Source organism: Dendropsophus ebraccatus, chromosome 8, assembly GCF_027789765.1.
Source record: "Dendropsophus ebraccatus isolate aDenEbr1 chromosome 8, aDenEbr1.pat, whole genome shotgun sequence".
NCBI lineage: Eukaryota > Metazoa > Chordata > Amphibia > Anura > Hylidae > Dendropsophus > Dendropsophus ebraccatus.
In genome coordinates this window covers 83,407,622-83,428,067 of record NC_091461.1, presented here as the reverse complement: position 1 = coordinate 83,428,067, position 20,446 = coordinate 83,407,622, and the positions used below count along the sequence as shown (strand labels likewise).

Genomic DNA, 20,446 nt, shown 5'->3' with positions numbered 1-20,446 from the left:
AACCCCCCCCCCCCCCAGATTGCACGTAACCGCACGTTGCCTTTGACCACCGCACGTTACCTCTAACCACCGCACGTTACCTCTAACCACCGCACGTTACCTTTACCCACCGGACATTGCCTGTAACCACCCCAGATTACCTATAAGCACTTCAGTTTATTCGTAACCACCCCATATTGTCTGTAACCACCCAGGTTGCCCGGACCCTCCCCACGTTGCCTGTAATCAAGCCAGATTACACGTAACCCCCCACAGATTGCACATAACCACCGCACGTTGCCTCTAACCACCGCACGTTAGCCATAACCACCCCAAATTGCCAATGACCCTCTCCAGATTGCCCGTAACAACGCCAGATTGCAGCAACCACCCCAAATTACATGTACCCATCCCAGATTACCTATAAGCACTTCAGTTTATCCGTAACCACCCCAGATTGTCTGTAACCACCCCAGACTGTCCGTAACCACCCCAGATTGTCTGTAACCCCCCCCCATGTTGCCCATAACCACCCCATGTTGCTCGTAACCACCCCATGTTGTCCGTAACCACCCCAAATTGCCAGTGACCCCCTCTAGATTGTCCATAATCACCCCAGATTGCCCGTAACCACCCCAAATTACATGTACCCACCCCAGATTACCTATAAGCACTTCAGTTTATCCGTAACAATCCCAGATTGTCTGTAACCACCGTAGGTTGCCCGTAACCACCCCAGGTTGCCAATAATCATGCCAGATTACACGTTACCCCACCAGATTGCATGTAACCACCGTACATTGCCTTTGACCACCGCATGTTGCCTCTAACCACCGCACATTACCTCTGACCACCGCACGTTGCCTGAAACTATCCCAAATTGCCAACGACCTCCTCCAGATTGCCCGTAACCACGTCAGATTGCCGTACCCACCCCAGATTACCTATAAGCACAGTTTATCCGTAACCACCCCTGATTGTCTGTAACCACTCCAGATTGCCCGTAACCTCCCCACGTTGCCTGTAACCACCCCACGTTGCCTGTAATCACGCCAGATTACACTTACCCCCCCCCAGATTGCACATAACCACTGCACGTTACCTCTGACCACCGCACGTTGCTTGTAACCAGGGGCGTAGCTAGCATTCAAGGGGCCCCATAGCAAGAAAAGCTGTAAGGGCCCCCCCTCCCCTACGCACAACACGAAGCACAGCATATAGGAGGCTCTTATCAACCGCCTACCCTGTCTCTATCGCAGGTCTTCCCAGCAGGTTATCTAAGCACAACAGGCAGCAGGTCATAGATGGAGGATGTGAGCTGCTCCTCTGAGACACCGTCCCAGGGTGGGGTAGGGAAGGAAAAGATTATATTGTATATTGTAGTTATTGTAGTTAGCCCCCCAATAGTTTTTAATCCTCTCATTAGCGCCCAGTATGGTAGCTAACTCCTTCCTGTACTGCCCCATATAGTAGTTACTCCCCAATAGAGCCCCATATAGTTGTAAGGCCCCCATAGTGACTCATATGGTAGCCAATCCCCGCCATAGCACTCCATACGGTAGCCAATCCCCCCAATAGTGCCCCATACAGTATCCAATCCCCCCAATAGGGCCCCAGATAGTATCCAATCCCCCCAATAGTGCCCCAGATAGTATCCAATCCCCCAATAGTGCCCCATATAGTATGCAATCCGCCCATATAGTATCCAATCCCCCCAATAGTGCCCAATATAGTATCCAGACCCCCCAATAGTGCCCCATATATACTCAACAGCCACTTTATTAGGTACACCATGCTAGTAACGGGTTGGACCCCCTTTTGCCTTCAGAACTGCCTCAATTCTTCGTCGCATAGATTCAACAAGGTGCTGGAAGCATTCCTCAGAGATTTTGGTCCATATTGACATGATGGCATCACAAAGTTGCCGCAGATTTGTCAGCTGCACATCCATGATGCAAATCTCCCGTTCCACCACAACCCAAAGATGCTCTATTGGATTGAGATCTGGTGACTGTGGAGGCCATTTGAGTACAGTGAACTCATTGTCATGTTCAAGAAACCAGTCTGAGATGATTCTAGCTTTATGACATGGCGCATTATCCTGCTAAAAGTAGCCATCAGATGTTGGGTACATTGTGGTCATAAAGGGATGGACATGGTCAGCAACAATACTCAGGTAGGCTGTGGCATTGCAACGATGCTAAATTGTTACCAAGGGGCCCAAAGAGTGCTAAGAAAATATTCCCCACACCATGACACCACCACCACCAGCCTAAACCGTTGATACAAGGCAGGATGGATCCATGCTTTCATGTTGTTGACGCCAAATTCTGACCCTACCATCCGAATGTCGCAGCAGAAATCGAGACTCATCAGACCAGGCTACGTTTTTCCAATCTTCTACTGTCCAATTTCGATGAGCTTGTGCAAATTGTAGCCTCAGTTTCCTGTTCTTAGCTGAAAGGAGTGACACCCGGTGTGGTCACCCCATCTGCCTCAAAATTCGACGTACTGTGCGTTCAGAGATGCTCTTCTGCCTACCTTGGTTGTAAAGGTTGGCTATTTGAGTCACTGTTGCCTTTCTATCAGCTCAAACCAGTCTGCCCATTCTCCTCTGACCTCTGGCATCAACAAGGCATTTCCGCCCACAAAACTGCTGCTCACTGGATGTTTTTTCTTTTTCGGACCATTCTCTGTAAACCCTAGAGATGGTTGTGCGTGAAAATCCCAGTAGATCAGCAGTTTCTGAAATACTCAGACCAGCCCTTCTGGCATCAACAACCATGCCACGTTCAAAGGCACTCAAATCACCTTTCTTCCCCATACTGATGCTCGGTTTGAACTGCAGGAGATTGTCTTGACCATGTCTACATGCCTAAATGCACTGAGTTGCCGCCATGTGATTGGCTGATTAGAAATTAAGTGGTAACGTGCAGTTGGACAGGTGTACCTAATAAAGTGGCCGGTGAGTGTAGTATCCAATCCCCTCCAATAGTGCCCCATATAGTATGCAATCTGCCCATCTAGTGCCCATATAGTATCCAATCCCCCCAATAGTGCCCATATAGTATACAATCCGCCCATATAGTGCCCATATAGTATCCAATCCCCCCAATATAGTGCCCTATATAGTATCCAAACCCCCAATAGTGCCCCATATAGTATCCAATCCCCTCCAATAGTGCCCCATATAGTATCCAATCCGCCCATATAGTGCCCATATAGTATCCAATCCTCCCAATAGTGCCCATATAGTATGCAATCCACCCATATAGTATCCAATCCCCCCAATATAGTGCCCTATATAGTATCCAATCCCCCCCAATAGTGCCCCATATAGTATCCAATGCCCCAAGTAGTGCCCTATATAGTACCCCAGTAGTGTCACATATAGCATTAAATCCCCCCAATAGGTCCCCATATAGCATCCAATGGCCCCACCAGTGACACCCGCCCATCTCCCCATTCCCCGCACTTCCCTCAGCAGAAAAAGAAAATAAAAAACAGTAACTCACCTGTCCCCGGTCCCAGCAGCTCTTCTCCCGGCAGAGCGCGCACTCCCATAATCCTCCGGTGTGGGCAGCGGGAGACAGAGACGCAGCCTCTGCCGGAAGTGTCCTGCAGCCTCTATCATGAATTATAGAGGCTGCAGGGACACCCAGCACAGTCGGTGTCTCTGTCTCCCGCTGCCCGCACCGGAGGATGATGGGAGCGCTCCCATGGGGCCCCCTGCACCCCCGGGCCCCATAGCGACTGCATACCCTGCCCCCATGGTCGCTACGCCAGTGCTTGTAACCACCCCAAATTGCCAATGACCCCCTCCAGATTGCCCGTAACCACGTCAGATTGCCTGTAACCACCCCAAATTACATGAATCCACCCCAGATTACCTATAAGCACTTCAGTTTATTCGTAACCACCCCAGATTGTCTGTAACCACCCCAGATTGCCCGTAACCTCCCCACATTGCCAGTAATCACGCCAGATTACACTTAGCCCCCCCAGATTGCACATAACCACCGCACGTTGCCTCTAATCACCTCACATTGCCCGTAACCACCCCAAATTGCCAATGACCCTCTCCAGATTGTTATTATAATTATTATTGGAAAAATTCAAGTTTTCATTTTTACTGGCCAATTTTGAATACTTTCCTCTAATATCCGTGGGTCAAAATGCTCACCCTACCCCATGATGAATTCTTTGAGGGGTGTACTTTCCAAAATGGGGTGACTTATGGGAGGGGGTTCACTCTGCTGGCACTACAGGGGCACTGCAAACGCATCTGGTGCTCGGAAACTTCTTCAGCAAAATCTGCACTGAAAATGCTAATTTGCGCTCCTTCCCTTCTGAGCCCTGCTGTGTGGCCCGTACAGTGGTTTATGCCTACATATGGGGTACCGTTGTACTCAGGAGAACTTGCTTTGGAAAAATTTTAAATTGGAAAAATTCTAGGTTTTTCATTTTTACTGGCCAATTTTGAATACTTTCCCCTAATACCTGTGGGGTCAAAATGCTCACCATACCCAAGATGAATTCTTTAAAGGGTTTACTTTCTAAAATGGGGTGACTTATGTTTTTTTTTTTTTTTTTTACTCCGCTGGCACTATAGGGGCACTGCAAACGCAACTGGTGCTCAGAAATGTCTTCAGCAAAATCTGCACTGCAAATGCTAATTGGCGCTCCCTTCCTTGTGAGCCCGGCTGTGTGCCCATACATTGGTTTATGCCCTCACATGGGGTACTGTTCTATTCAGAAGAACCTGCGTTAAAAATTTTGGGGTACGTTTTTTCTCCTGTTCCTTGTGAAATTGAGAAATTTCAAACTAAACAAACATACTATTGGAAAAATTTGAGTTTTACATTTATACTGTCTAATTTTGAATACTTTCCTTTAATACCTGTGGGGTCAAAATGCTTAGCACACCTCAAGATGAATTCTTTGAGGGGTTTACTTTCTAAAATGGGGTGACTTATGGGGGGTTCTATTCTGCTGACAAAACAGGGCACTGCAAACGCACCTGGTGCTCAGAAACTTCTGCACTGAAAATGCTAATTGGCACTCCCTTCCTTCTGAGCCCAGCTGTGTGCCCATACAGTGATTTATTGCCACATATGGGGTACCGTTGTATTCATAAGAACCTGCGTTACAAATTTTGGGGTACTTTTTTCTCCTGTTTCTCGTGAAATTGAAAAATTTCAAACTAAACGAAAATATTATAGGAAACATTCGAGTTTTTCATTTTTACTGTCTAATTTTTAATACTTTCCTCTAATACCTGTGGAGTCAAAATGCTCATCCTATCCCAAGATGAATTCTTTGAGGGGTGTACTTTCCAAAATTGGGTGACTTATTGGGGGGTTCTCTCTGCTGACACTACAGGGGCACTGCAAACGCACCTGGCGCTCAAAAACTTCTTCAGCAAAATCTGCATTGAAAAAGCTAATTAGCGCTCCTTCCCTTCTAAGCCCTGCTGTGTGCCCAAACAGTGGTTTATACCCACATATGAGGTACCATTGTACTCAAGAGAACCTGCGTTACAAATTTTGGGGGTCTTTTTCTCTCATTTTCCTTTTGAAAATGAGAAACTTTAATGTAAACGTATATAATATTGGAAAATTTAAATTTTCCATTTTTTACGGCCTAAGGGCGGGTTCACACTACGGAATTCTCGTGGACAATGTCCACGGAATTCCGTCAGCTGTCCGCCCGCACGGGCACGCGCTTTTCTGCCGGCTCCTTAGACACCATTCTATGGGCCGGCGTATTCCGCGATCCGCTAAAAGAAGTGACATGACACTTCTTTCAGCATATAGCGGAATACGCCGGCCCATAGAATGGTGTCTATGGACCCGGCGGAAAGGCGCCCAGATGTGCGGGCGGACAGCTGACGGAATTCCGCGGACATTGTCCGCAAGAATTCCGTAGTGTGAACCTGCCCTAATGGTAAATACTTTGCTTAAGCCCCTGTAGGGTCAAAATGCTCATTAAACCCATAGATTAATTCTTTAAGGAGTGTGGTTTTCAAAATGGGGTCACTTATGGGGGTTTCCAGGATACAAGCCTCCTAAATCCATTTAAAAAAAGAACTGGTCCCTAAAAAAATCAGTTTTGGAAACTTTCACGAAAATGTGATAATTTGCTGGTAAATTTCTAAGCCCCATAGCACCCTAAAAAAGTCAAATATGTTTACCAAATTATGCCAGAATAAAGAAGACATATTGGTTATGTGACTTAATAAATAATTTATGTGCTATAACTTCCTTTTTTTAGAAGTAGAGAATTTCAAAGTTCATAAAATGCAAATTTTTTAAAATTTTCATGATATTTTAATGTTTTTCGCAAAAAACACACAAACTAGCAATTAAATTTTTCCAATAACATAAAGTACCATATGTTACGGGAACAAAAAGTCTCAGAATCGCTAGCATACGTTAAAGCATCACTGAGTTATAAGCGCATAAATTGGGACAGGTTAGATTTTGAAAAATGAGCTTGGTCATTAACCCCTTCGTGCTGCAGCTAGTTTGGGCCTTAATGACCAGGCTAATTTTTCAAAATCTGACCTGTCTCACTTTATGCTCTTATAGCTCAGTGATGCTTTAACGTATGCTAGCGATTCTGAGATAGTTTTTTCGTGACATATGGCACTTTATGTTAGTGGCAAAATTTGGTCACTACTTTGTGTGTTTTTTGTGAAAAACATCAAAATATCATGAAAAATTTAAAAAATTTGCATTTTATGAACTTTGAAATTCTCTGCTTCTAAAAAAAGAAAGTCGTAGCACATAAATTAGTTACTAAGTCACATTACCAATATGTCTTCTTTATTCTGCCATAATTTGGTAAACATATTTTACTTTTTTAGGGTGTTATGGGGCTTAGAAATTTATCAGCAAATTATCACATTTTCGTGAAACTGATTTTTTTTAGGGACCAGTTCTTTTTTTAAATGGATTTAGAAGTCTGGTATCCTGAAAACGCCCATAAGTGACCCCATTTTGGAAACTACACACCTTAAAGAATTAATCTAGGGGTATAATGAGCATTTTAACCCTACAGGGGCTGGAGGAAAGTATTCACAATTAGGCAGTAAAAAAATTGAAAATTTTAATTTTCCAATAATATATACGTTTAGATTAAAGTTTCTCATTTTCAAAAGGAATATGAGACAAAAAGCACCCCAAAATTTGTAATGCAGGTTCTCTTGAGTACAACGGTACCCCATATGTGGGCGTAAACCACTGTATGGGCACACAACAGGGCTCAGAAGGAAGGGAGCGCCAATTAGCTTTTCCAATGCAAATTTTGCTGAAGAAGTTTCTGAGCGCCAGGTGCGTTTGCAGTGTCCCTGTAGTGTCAGCAGAGAGAAAACCCCCCATAAGTCACCCCATTTTGGAAAGTACACCCCTCAAAGAATTCATCTTGGTGTGTGGTGACCATTTTGACCCCACAGGTATTACAGGAAAGTATTCAAAAGAAGACAGTAAAAATGAAAAACTCGAATTCTTCCAATAATATGTTCGTTTAGTTTGAAATTTCTCAATTTCACGAGGAACAAGAGGAAAAAAGTACCCCAAAATTTGTAACGCAGGTTCTCCTGAGTACAATAGTACCCCATATGTGGGCATAAACCACTGCATGGGCACACAGGAGGGCTCAGAAGGGAAGGAGCGCCAATTAGCTTTTTCAATGCAGATTTTGCTGCAGAAGTTTCCGAGCGCCAGGTGCGTTTGCAGTGCCCCTGTAGTGCCAGCGGAGTAAAATCTCGCCATAAGTCACTCCATTTTGGAAAGTGCACCCCTCAAAGTATTCATCTTGGTGTGTGGTGACCATTTTGACCCCACAGGTATTAGAGGAAAGTATTCAAAATTAGACAGTAAAAATGAAAAACTCGATTTTTTCCAATAATATGTTCCTTTAGTTTGAAATTTCTCAATTTTATGAGGAACAAGAGGAAAAAAGTACCACAAAATTTGTAACGCAGGTTCTCCTAAGTGAAAAGGTACCTCATATGTGGGCATAAACCACTGCATGGGCACATAGGAGGGCTCAGAAGGAAAGGAGCGCCAATTAGCTTTTTCAATGCAGATTTTGCTGAAGAAGTTTCTGAGCGCCAGGTGCGTTTGCAGAGCCCCTGTAGTGTCCGCAGAGTAAAATCTCCCAATAAGTCACCCCATTTTAGAAAGTGCACCCCTCAAAGAATTTATTTTGGGGTGTGGTGAGCATTTTGACCCCACAGGTATTTGAGGAAAGTATTCAAAAGTAGACAGTAAAAATGAAAAACTCGATTTTTTCCAATAATATGTTCCTTTAGTTTGAAATTTCTCAATTTCTCGAGGAACAGGAGAGAAATGTCACCCCAATATATGTAAAGCAGTTTCTCCTGAGTAGAACGGTACCCCATATGTGGGCATAAACCACTGCATGGGCACACAGCCGGGCTCAGAAGGGAAGGAGCGCCAATTAGCATTTTCAGTGCAGATTTTTCTGAAGAAGTTTCTGAGCGCCAGGTGCGTTTGCAGAGCCCCTGTAGTGTCAGCAGAATAGATTCCCCCCAAAAGTCACCCCATTTTGGAAAGTGCACCCCTCAAAGAATTCATCTTGGGGTGTGGTGACCATTTTTACCCCACAGGTATTAGAGGAAAGTATTCAAAATTGGCCAGTAAAAATGAAAAACTCGAATTTTTCCAATAATATGTTGGTTTAGTTTGAAATTTCTCAATTTGACGAGGAACAGGAGAGAAAACGTACCCCAAAATCTGTAACGCAGGTTCTCCTGAGTACAACGGTACCCCATATGTGGGCATAAACCACTGTATGGGCACACAGCAGGGCTCAGAAGGGAAGGAGCGCCAATTTACAGGAGCAAAACCGCAGCTAGTAATGGTTATTAGAATAGCGCAGTTACTAAAATAAAATAAAAAAAATGAGATTACAGGTAATGTGGGGTGGTTACGGGCAACCAGGGGTGGTTATGGGCAACCTGAGGTGGTTACAGGTAATCTGGGGTGGTTACGGACAACATAGGGTGGTCACGGGCAACCTGCTGTGGTTACGGCAACCTGGGGTGGTTACAGGCAACGTGGGGTGGTTACGGGCAACGAGGGGTGGTTATGGGCAACGTGTGGTGGTCACGGGCAACCTGCTGTGGTTACGGCAACGTGGGGTGGTTACAGGCAACGTGGGCTGGTTACAGGCAACGTGGGCTGGTTACAGGCAACGTGGGCTGGTTACGGGCAATCTGCTGTGCTTACAGACAATCTGGGATGGTTACGGGAAACGTGGGGTGGTTACGGGCAACCTGCTGTGCTTACAGACAATCTGGGGTGGATACGGGCAACGTGGGGTGGTTACGGGCAACCTGCAGTGCTTACAGACAATCTGGGGTGGTTACGGGCAACGTGGGGTGGTTACGGGCAACCTGCAGTGCTTACAGACAATCTGGGGTGGTTACGGGCAACGTGGGGTGGTTATGGGCAACCTGCAGTGCTTACTGACAATCTGGGGTGGTTACGGGCAACGTGGGGTGGTTACGGGCAATGTGGGGTGTTTACGGATAAACTGAAGTTCTTATAGGCAATCTGGGGTGGATACCTGTAATCTGGCATGGGCACCGCAATCTGGAGGGGGTCATTGGCAATTTGGAGTGGTCAGAGGCGCCGTGGCGTGGTCAGAGGCGACGTGTGGTGGTCAGAGGCGACGTGCGGTGGTCAGAGGCGACGTGCGGTGGTCAGAGGCATCGTGGCGTGGTCAGAGGCAACGCGCGGTGGTTACGTGCAATCTGGGGTGGGGGTTCATGTAATCTGGGTTGATTACGGGGAACCTGGGGGGGTTATGTGCAACCTGGAAGGGTTACAGACAATCTGGGATTGTTACTGATAAACTGAAGTGCTTATAGGTAATCTGGGGTGGTTACGGGCAATCGGGAGGGGGTCACTGGCAATTTGTGGTGGTTACGGGCAACGTGCGGTGGTTAAGGGCAACGTGCGGTGGTTACGGGCAACGTGCGGTGGTTACGGGCAACGTGCGGTGGTTACGGGTAATCTGGGGAGGGGTTAGGGGTAATTTGGGAGTAAACTGCAATTATTACTATAATAAAAAGTGTGTGTTTTATTTTTTTGTATGTTTGTCACTTTTTGTACTTTACATATTCATTTTCACTGTATTACTATGATTACTGTGATATTTTCTATCTCAGTAATCATAGTTCAGTGACAGAGACCAAATTGGTCTCTGTCACTTTAAATTTTCAGAGTTGGCTGGTTGTGAAGCGTATGCGCACTTCATAACCAGCCAGGACGTCGAGGAGGAAGGAGCTCCAGGAGCAGGTGAGTATATGGGGAAGGGGGGGTGGGGGGCGACTTGGGGAGTGGGGGGACATCACTTTTTATCCCCTGTCACCAATCATTCATGGTGACAGGGGATAAAGAGTGCCGGGAGCACATGGTACAAGCGATCAGCGGTATATAGTATATACCGCTGATCGCTTGTACCGGGACCCAACAAGGGGGTCCCCGATGACTTCCCCATGCTCTCCGCTACCTCCGGTGGCGGAGAGCATGGGGCTTTCATTCATTTTAACTTTTCCATCGCTGTGAACCGACAGCGATGGCGGCGGCCATCTTGGAAATGATGGCCGCCGGGGGAGGGGGGTTAGTAATCGCCCTACTAGGGGGGGCTGATCTGAGGTCTGGGGGACACTTATTTCATCTCCCCCCGCCGTAGATTCACGGCGGGGGGAGATGAAAGGCGGCGGCAGCATCGGTAATCCCCTTTACCGACGGCCGCCGCTATAACGTTAATAGCGCGATCGTCGGTAAGGGGGGGGGGGGCCGGGACGGACCCCACACACTGCCCCAACCCCTCAGCTACCTCCGGTAGCCGGGGGGATGGGGTGGGGGCCGTCCCGGCCCCGTAGCCTTATTCTCTGCCATCGCCGTAAAAAGCTGATGGCAGCAGAATAAGGACCCTTAGTGACCGCCGTAAAAAGCCGTATCGGCGGTCACTAAGGGGTTAAGGACCAAACTAACTGCAGCATGAAGGGGTTAATACATTGCTCACAGTTTTTCAAAATTGTGACTTGGTTTAAGAGCATTGCTTTAGTTTAAGAGCTCCCTGTACTGGGTGGGAGCGTGAGTGGAGGAGGGACATGCATAGTAGAGTCTACAGTAGGGCTGGGCGATATAAACGATATGCCAAAATATCGTCATCAATTCGGTTGACGATATGGATTTTTGGCATATCGTCATATCGCGATATACCACGGAGCGGTAGTGAATAAGCTTCTCACTTACCGCTCCGTGGTACCGCGCTGCAGGGCCTTCCGTCCACGCATTGTCAGCGCGCTAGCGCGCTGATGCGTGTGACGTCAGGTCTCCCAGTGCATGCTGGGAAGAAGACGCGGCCCGTCTCGCCTCACGGACTCCATCAGCCAGCCCTGCAGGAAAGGTAAGTAGCAGAGGGGTCGGGGGCGGGCGGCAGATGGCTTGGCATGGGGCTGATGATGGCCCTGGCTGGGGGGACATGATGGCTGGCACATGAAATGCCTGGAAAACAGTGAGGGGTGAGATGGCTTGCACCGGGGGGGCGGGGGTTGGGGGTGCTGATGACTGGCAACGGGGGGCTGATGACTGGCGACAGGGGGCTGATGACTGGCACAAGGGGGGCTGATGACTGGCACAAGGGGGGCTGATGACTGGCACAAGGGGGGCTGATGACTGGCACAAGGGGGGCTGATGACTGGCACAAGGGGGGCTGATGACTGGCACAAGGGGGCTGATGACTGGCACAAGGGGGGCTGATGACTGGCACAAGGGGGGGCTGATGGCACAGGGTGGGCTGATGACTGGCAAGGGGGGTTGATAACTGGCACAAAGGGGGCTGAAGGCATAGGGGAGGGCTGATGACTGGCAAGGGGGGGTGATAACTGGCACAAGGGAGGGGGGGCTGATGACTGGCACAGGGGAGGGCTGATGACTGGCAAGGGGGGGGGGGTGATAACTGGCACAAAGGGGGCTGAAGGCATAGGGGAGGGCTGATGACTGGCAAGGGGGGGTGATAACTGGCACAAGGGAGGGGGGGCTGATGACTGGCACAGGGGAGGGCTGATGACTGGCACAGGATGGGCTGATGACACAGGGGAAGGCTGATGACTGGCAAGGGGGGTGATAACTGGAACAAAGGGGCCAGCATAGGGGAGGGCTGATGACTGGCAAGGGGGGCTGATAACTGGCACAAAGGGGGCTGAAGCCTTTGTGCCAGTTATCAGCCCCCCTTGCCAGTCATCAGCCCTCCCCTCCCTTGTGCCAGTTATCACCCCCCCTTGCCAGTCATCAGCCCTCCCCTATATATTTATAATTATATATCGTGATATATCGTTATATCGTGCATGCATCAAATTATATCGTGATATAAATTTTAGGCCATATCGCCCAGCCCTAGTCTACAGTACTGTACTCTGACCCAGGAAGTCTCCCTCACCTTCCAAATCATAGCAGATCCACTTCAGGCTGGGGCTCACATCAGGGGACAGGACTGGGGAGGTAATCTCTCCATAGCTGTAACCCCTCTCTCCCCGGACAGAGAGTGCTGCTATATACTGTGCTCACATCTGTCCTGCTCATTCCTTCATACTCCCTGTAGTCTCTGTCAGCCCTTGTGTTTCCCATCCTCTCCATTACTGTACAGTAACTTAAAATATCACATATTCTGCTGTTTCTGAATGTTTGTTTCATTAGTTTTACATGTTATTCAGATTACTAAATCATTATTTTTGGGGTGTGGAACCAATTATCTGCATTTCTATGATTACTTATGGAAAAATTTGCTTTGGTTTAAGAGTGAATTTGGATTACAAGACGGGGCCGAAACAAATTATGCTCGTAATCCAAGGCACTACTGTATTTTAATTTCATTACATGAAATAGGTATAGTATATAATTTCCTACCAACCAACAAGAAATCTGGCTCTCATAGACCTGTTAGTCCTCCTACCTGTTTAACTTGTTACCTGTATTAAAAAAAACACCTGTCCACACACACAATCAATCACACTCCAACCTCTCTACCATTGTCAAGATCAAAGAACTGTCTAGGGACACCAAGGATAAAATTACAGACCACAAGGCTGGGATGGGCTACAGGACAATAAGGAAGCAGCTTGGTGAAAAGGCAACAACTGAAATTACTGTATTAGGGTACGTGCACACTATGGATGCCGCAGCTCGCACCCGCATGCAGACTCTGGCGGCCATGCGCGTCTCCGCCCGTGTCATAGACTTCATTCTAAGCACGGGCAAATTCCGTCGTCCATCCAAAGAATGAACCCAGGACATTTAACATTGTCAGGCTGGTGATCACATGACCCAGTTACACTAAAAATATAAATACAGCTGTGCTGGAATAAAACAGATGGCACTGTTGGACTAGTGATGGTGAATGTTCATTATATGGGAAAAAAATAAAAAAAACCTGGATTGCTTCTTTAAAGGAGATATGCAGCCAACAAAGTACCAAGATCCTTAAGGTTCCCAAACACTTTTCAATAAATGTTGGCTAAAACTGATGACTTCAGCAGGACCAGCAGATTGTTTAAAAATTTTTGGAATAATTAACAGTAGAGATGAGTGAATTTACAGGGAGAAGTTATTTGCTTCCCAGAGATGGGTCCTAAATCTCCCTCCCATGTTTCTTTAAAAAAAAAAAAAAAAAAAAAAGCTCAGAGTTGACTTCGTAAATGTATTATTAGCACCATGTTAATTATTTTTTTCAATTTTTTTTTCTTACCCCCTTCCATCTTCTCCAGTGTTTAAATAAAAAAAATCATATTGTTGTGTGTGCAAATACTGAGCATCCCTACTAGTGTGAAAAGTGTGTGATATTTGACTATACAGTACATCAGACAGTGTGCTGACTGTAAGGAAAACTACTGCCTAATTTCTTCAAAAAAAAACTTAATTGACCTTCCCTAAATAAGTAGTTTATATGAGTTATCCCTCTTCTATACCAAATTCCTTGATTTTCTATTTTTTTTCAATTGTTCCAAATGTAAATTCCCCCCTAACAGTAAATAATTAGTACTATTTGTGATACTTAGTGTTCTTTTAATTTTATTCCATGCTTTCCCCCACATTTTACCTGTTCCCCATAATGCATATTGAACCAGTGCCCATCTAGAGGATTCCAATAATTCAATTAAAGTTTTGTACTTAAGGCATTCTGGAGTTATACTTCTCGGAGCAGGGAATACTTTTTCCAGAAGTCTGAGTGATGTCCAAAAAGATCAAACTGGTCCTGGCATAAAGCCATTCTGGTCTTTGCTCACCAAAGTGAGAATATTTTCTTTAATATAATTAATGAACATATGGGTCTATAAGACCCCATATCAAGGGGGTCCTTGCCCTCTTTTGGTATTGAGATGGCTTTGTAAATGGAGGGGGGAAGGTCTTCCTGGGTACAGGAGCTTTCTGATATTTTTTATACATCTCAAAGAGACCGCCAACCCATTAAGGACAGCCACCAGTGCCTGTTCAATCTCCTTGTTGTTTAATGGTGCATCCAATTGAGCCCTAGTTTCTTCAGAAATAACTGGCAGCTCTAACAGATTTAAAAATGGACTGTTTTGGGCATCAGTGGTTCTACTCTGTGTGGTGTATAAATTAGGGCGGGGTCCATTATCTTTGTTACCTGGCTGTTCCTGAGTGCTACATCTTTTTTATGGTCCTGGGCCCTAACAACATCTGCAGCAATTTGTAAGGTTTCTCTGATACTTGTATTGGGCATCTTACATGTTATTATTCATCTTCTCTGTCTCATGTTCCTTAGATCTATCTTACCAGAGCTCCAGTTGTTCTTTCAATTTTTCTTCTTTCTGTCTGAACATTCTTTTATACCGGACAACTTCTCTACAAAGCAGGCCTCTGATAAATGCTTTCCTCCAAGGGGATCATTACGGAGTTAAAGGCACCAGCATGCCTTTGAGACATCTAAAAAGGGACAACAGCAAATCAGGTAAGTAAAATTTAAGCACTGGGTGCTTTGGAGCCCAACCTTTTCCTTCAGGATTGGGTGTTGGTGAGAATTTTACCCAAAGGTTGCATCTTTCGTTTAGCACAAATCAACAGATTGAGTTGCCTGTGTTCTTGCTGAAACCCTTCAATGAAGAAGATGTAACGCCTGGAGTCGTGGATCCACTGAACCGTCACTAGCGATGGCACAAACCTCACCAGAGAGGGGAGTCTAAGTGGCCGTTGGTTTTCACTAGAGCCCACCGCAAGGCGGGACAGGCTTGCTGCGGCAGGTGACCCCCCGGTCGCTACCACTGGCTTGGTCGCTAGTGACGGCAGGCGAGGCGCGGCAGGAGCAGTAGGCAGGCAGAGGTCTGTAGGCGTAATCACAGGTGGCAGACAGTACTCAGGAACAGTTGGAAGGCAGCTGACTGGGACTAGGGACCGGGTAGCGAACAGGAACAAGGAACAAGGACTGAGGTCAGGAACAACAGGGAGCTGGGCCAAACGCTATGGGAAGCATATAGAAGCTCCAACACGAGGGACAGGGCATGCTGGGATTTATAGGGAGTGATACAGTGTAACTTTCAATTAGGGGCGGACTGGCCTTTTAAATCTGAGACAGCCGGCGCGTGCGCGCCCTAGGAGGCGGGGACGCGCGCGCCGGCCGGCACAGCGAGAGATAGGAGCGGAGGAAGGTGAGGCACCCCCAGGGGCCGAAGTAGCAGAAGCGCCGGGTCCCGGTACTGGGACACCGGCGGCTGCCCGCGGGGAGGAGGAGTTGCGGTGGCGGCCCGGAGCACGGGACTCCGCAGCAGCCGTGACAGAAGAGTTGAGGAAAAGCAATATTCTGCAAATCCTCGAACTCTAAGTGGATAATAGAGACCATCTGGACATTCTACCAGGAAGCCTATTAGAGCACCCTTTAAAGGGCAATGAATTCTGAAGTTCATGAATTCTGTACTCATTGACAAAATCTGCATTACTGCTTCTTGCTTATAGACTGGACATTAAGTCATATGACCAACCTTCGGTAGAAGGGTAGATATGGCAAATAAAAAATGGAGCCCCCCCTTCTTTTGTGGCTTGCTACATCCTAATTCATGCTGCTGCTTAGGACGTAAGGAAAAGTGTCATTACTTACTGTAAAATTTCTTTCCTGTAATCCTAAGCAGCAGTATGGACTACTTCCCCAATTTTTTTTCATATGTATTGTCGTTAAAATTACACAAGGAGCCTAGGGTAGGCCAGGTTCTTAGGCGGATCAATTATGTTGTTAATTGTTTTTACCATCTGTTCTATTATTACAGGAAGATAGAATCTTCCCCTATTTGTGCTGCTGCTTAGGATTACAGGAAAGAGAATTTACGTTTAAATAAAAATGACACTTTAACTTCTATGGATGTCTTACCGCTCTGTTCTGTACCTAAAGCCCAACAGGAAAAAATGGATTTTAATAGTTAAGACTATAAAAATAATGTAATCAGTTGATTATAAGATTGTATAAGGATATGAATTATACAGTATAGACATGAAGAAATGTATCTAGAAGGTCACGCACAAAACATGTATTTATTCTGTGGAAAAGCAAGGTCTCACAGTACAAAAATAGAAATGACATCTGTTCAAATAGCATGAAATTATATTACATCCATTTAAACATCTGCTCCTCCCCAATCAGAGTTACAGTCATGTTTGTTTTAGGAACAAAAATTAAAACCTGATTGGTTAATGTTTTTGACACATCTACAGGAAAACAATCTAAATTGGTATGACCCATAGCCAAGATGACTTACAAATGTTACCTTTGTTTGCAAATAAAAGTTGCAATCTTAATGCAAAGTTTATGATTATTATAAAGACTTGAACTGTAAAAGCCAAATCTGAGAAACACGAAGAAATATACAGAAAAACTGAAAATGCACTCCCCAGATCACTAAGCAAACCACAGCAAGCTGTATTTTAAAATGGGGCTATTTGTAAGGCATACAGAAGCAGGGAATTCTTAGTTTTACTTTACATACCACCTCACCTCTTTGTTACTAACATTACGTGCATTACTTAATTAATGCGCATTACAGTTGGAACCTCTCTAGATAAATCCAGTGCCTTTGACCCCTAAACATCACAAATATCCTTCATAATGGATTTCTGCTGAGAAGAGGAAATTTTTATTACAGCTCAGGTTACAACCTGCTTTTTCTTATTAAATGTGTTTCTTTCACAATTTTTCTTGACTGCTTTGTCATTTATCCTGTTTAGGGTAGATTCACACATACCGTATCCGCAGCGGATTTCACGCTGCAAGTTCGCAGCAAACTCCGCTGCGGATACCTTCCCTCTCAGTTTCAATGTGAATACATATGTGATTACATTGTCATCCCGCTGAGAGTATGTAAATGCCGGTCCTCTTAACTTCGCCATCGGGAACATACTTTTACGGATCTACACTCAGCTGCATCCGTGGCTCCTGGATACGGTACATGTGAATCTACCCTTTACAAAATAAAGAACGGTAGGGTTTTAAGATTGGTAAATGTTTGTATCTTCCAGAAGACAAGTAAGCACTGCACCTTTTTATTACACTGTGATTCCATGTAACATGGATCTGAGTTTAGTCTGGTAATAACAGTTAACTAAAATTTGCTTTGTGTCATCCTTAGTGTGGAGTCAAGCTTGGATTCATATAGCTTTATATAACTAGTCCACATCAAGTAGAACTCCTTTAGCTTTGTGTTTATAGTAGTTGTACCTAACATTCCTAGGAAGATAGCGTTATTCATGCGCTACCTTGGGACATCAAGGTCATACCCCTTCAGCCTATATTACACACTCAAGAAAAAGGTTCTGTGGGGTTGTAAAACTAGGTTATGTCCTATGCCGACCCCTTCTTCTTTCATAAATTCCCCAAAATGTACATAAAAAAACAAAGAAATTTATTTTATAGTACTAAACAAACTGCATATTAAAGTACATATCTGAGAAAGATGAAGGAATACAATAGAATGAGAATGTACAAATTTAGTAACAAGGTCTTTGTACTAAGTGTGTGCCCATGTCTGCCTAGATTACTCTTCCTCCACAGCTTGCTCATAACCCTTTTTTTGTGTTCTTCGCCTCTGAAGTGGTTGCTTTTTGTAGTCCTCCTCTTCTTCTTCTTCACTCACTGATATTTCACCCCTGTCTATTTCATTGTCGTTTCCCTCCTCTTCAGATTCAGACTCATCAGAATTCTCTTCTTCCAGATAACGGTAGCCTTTGACTTTGTGGCGTGGACAAGGAATCTTAGGGATTCTTGGTGGCACCTTGAGGCTAATCTTACGCTCCATCCATAGGTATGAGAGGACAGATATCAAGGCAGAGGCCAGCATTAATCCCAGCTTGGCCTGGAATGGCAAGAGATCAGACTACAGATTATACTGCTTATTTTTTTTATGCCGTATCTCTATAAAAATTAAATATAAACACTGGTAAGAAAAGTCCTTAAACAAAGCATGCTGTAGTATTATTCCATCACAGACAGTTTCTTACCTTCATCCTCTGTGCCATTTCAGTGCAGTTAGATTGCTAGGCTAATAAGGTGGTTTGGTGCACTTGGTGTGCAACTACCGCCCCCCAGTGTACAGATCTGCCCTGCAGGTCCGCCCCCAGAGCACCAAATCACCTTATTAGTATAGCGAATTAACTTCAATCTCAGCAGACTCCACTTGAAGTTCCGTCTGTCCCACTAATTTAATGATATTCTCAAGCTCAATTCACTGTACGCCCAAAGAATTGACTGTGTGTTTGCTCGATTAGGGTATGCTCCTGTGCATATTCCGTAGTGGGAACATACCCTAATCGAGCATACACAGAGCACCAAACCACCTTATTAGTATAGCGAATTAACTTCAATCTCAGCAGACTCCACTTGAAGTTCCCTCTGTCCCACTAATTTAATGATATTCTCAAGCTCAATTCACTGTACGCCCAAAGAATTGACTGCGTGTTTGCTCGATTAGGGTATGCTCCCGTACATATTCCGTAGTGGGAACATACCCTAATCGAGCATACACATGCAGTATTTGGGGTCTGTCTGTGCCTAACTAGGTTTCCATACAATGCACCTCAGTGCAGAACAAGACCAACAGCTGCATCACATCAAAGTGCCCAATTAGCCACGTGTAATGCATTTGTCCAATGGTGTGGCCCTTCAGTCAGTCAAGAAAACCATTCATCAAGCCAATCATTTATGCAATCAAGCCACACATGCTCTGTGCAAGTTACACAAAGTCCTCTCCCACAGGGAAGGTTAATAAGACTAATAACCACATGGTCTTTGCTATGCTAAGCATGCTTATTTCTGCAGCAAAAAGGTGTGGTGTCAGTGGCTGAAATTCCGCTCTCACTGACCTCAATTTCACTTCTACTGGCTGTTACACGCTAAGGCTCCCATTGAAGTCAAAGGAAGTTTTAGGGCACATTCAGACTACAGAATTCTCATGAATAACTTTCTGCGGATTTTACCGCTCGTCCCCTCCCGCTCTCATCTCCGCCCGTCCAATAGACTCCATTCTATGGTCAGGCAGGTTCCTCCCAAAGAATTGACATGTCCATTCTTTGGGTGGACAGCGGAATCTGCCTGACTATAGGATGGAGTATATGGGATAGACGGAGATGCGAGTGGGGCGAGCAGTAGAATTCTTGGGATGTTCCCTGTGCGATTCCTCAGTGTGAAGTACCCATAGGCTGGAAACACACACAGACTTTTTGTTTTTTGTTTTTAAACTGCCTCTGCAGTTTTTGTGCCAAAGCCAGAAGTGGATTCAAATGGGATGGAAAATGTAAAGAAAGAACTTGTACTTCTCTTTTCTGTTGGATCCACTTTTGGTTTTGGCACAAAAACTTCACTGGCAGTGTGCAAAAAAACTCTGTGATTCCAGCCACATGCATGTGTCCATAGGTGTACTGTATATGTTAAGTGTGTATGTGTTAGGACTCGAGCCATGCGTTCGGCTCCTGGCATCGCCGATGTGTGCGGCCAAAGCGTTCATAAAAACTGCTCAGTCCGGTTGCTGGGGGGCGCGACGACGGCATCCATAGCAGCCAAACTCCTCATGTTTTTTACCTACTCTGCTCTGCTATTCCATGTTGTAGCAGAGGCCAGGGTTTCACTCCCCTGGCTGATCAACATAGGTGTTGTGTGTGTGCTCACTGATTGTTGACCGACAGCTGACTCACCAGTAAGCTGTCAGTATCTGTGCAGGACCGGGAGCCTTAGCTCCAATCAAGCCTGAGGCTGGGACTACAGGCTCCATAAGTACCAGCATTTGTATCATGTTCTTGCCTGCGAACTATCTATAACCGAGCAGCAAAGTACAAAATCGTGTCCAGAGGGGTAGTCAAAGGGTTAATAGCTGAAGTCAGGTAACCAGAGAATAAATGCAGGAAACGCTAGGTCAAGTAAACTAGGAGCTAGA

General features: G+C 45.6%; 1 protein-coding gene across 2 annotated transcripts in view; it reads right to left on the bottom strand.

Annotated features, from left to right (window-relative positions):
- Positions 1-16,540: 16,540 nt before the first annotated feature.
- Positions 16,541-20,446, bottom strand: part of UNC93B1 (unc-93 homolog B1, TLR signaling regulator) — a 49,896-nt gene continuing 45,990 nt past the window's right edge. For both annotated transcript variants that reach the window (XM_069980781.1, XM_069980782.1), the window contains one exon: positions 16,541-18,373. In XM_069980781.1, coding sequence (XP_069836882.1) covers positions 18,056-18,373 — 318 coding nt within the window. In that variant the 3' untranslated portion in view covers positions 16,541-18,055. The remainder of the gene's footprint in view (positions 18,374-20,446) is intronic.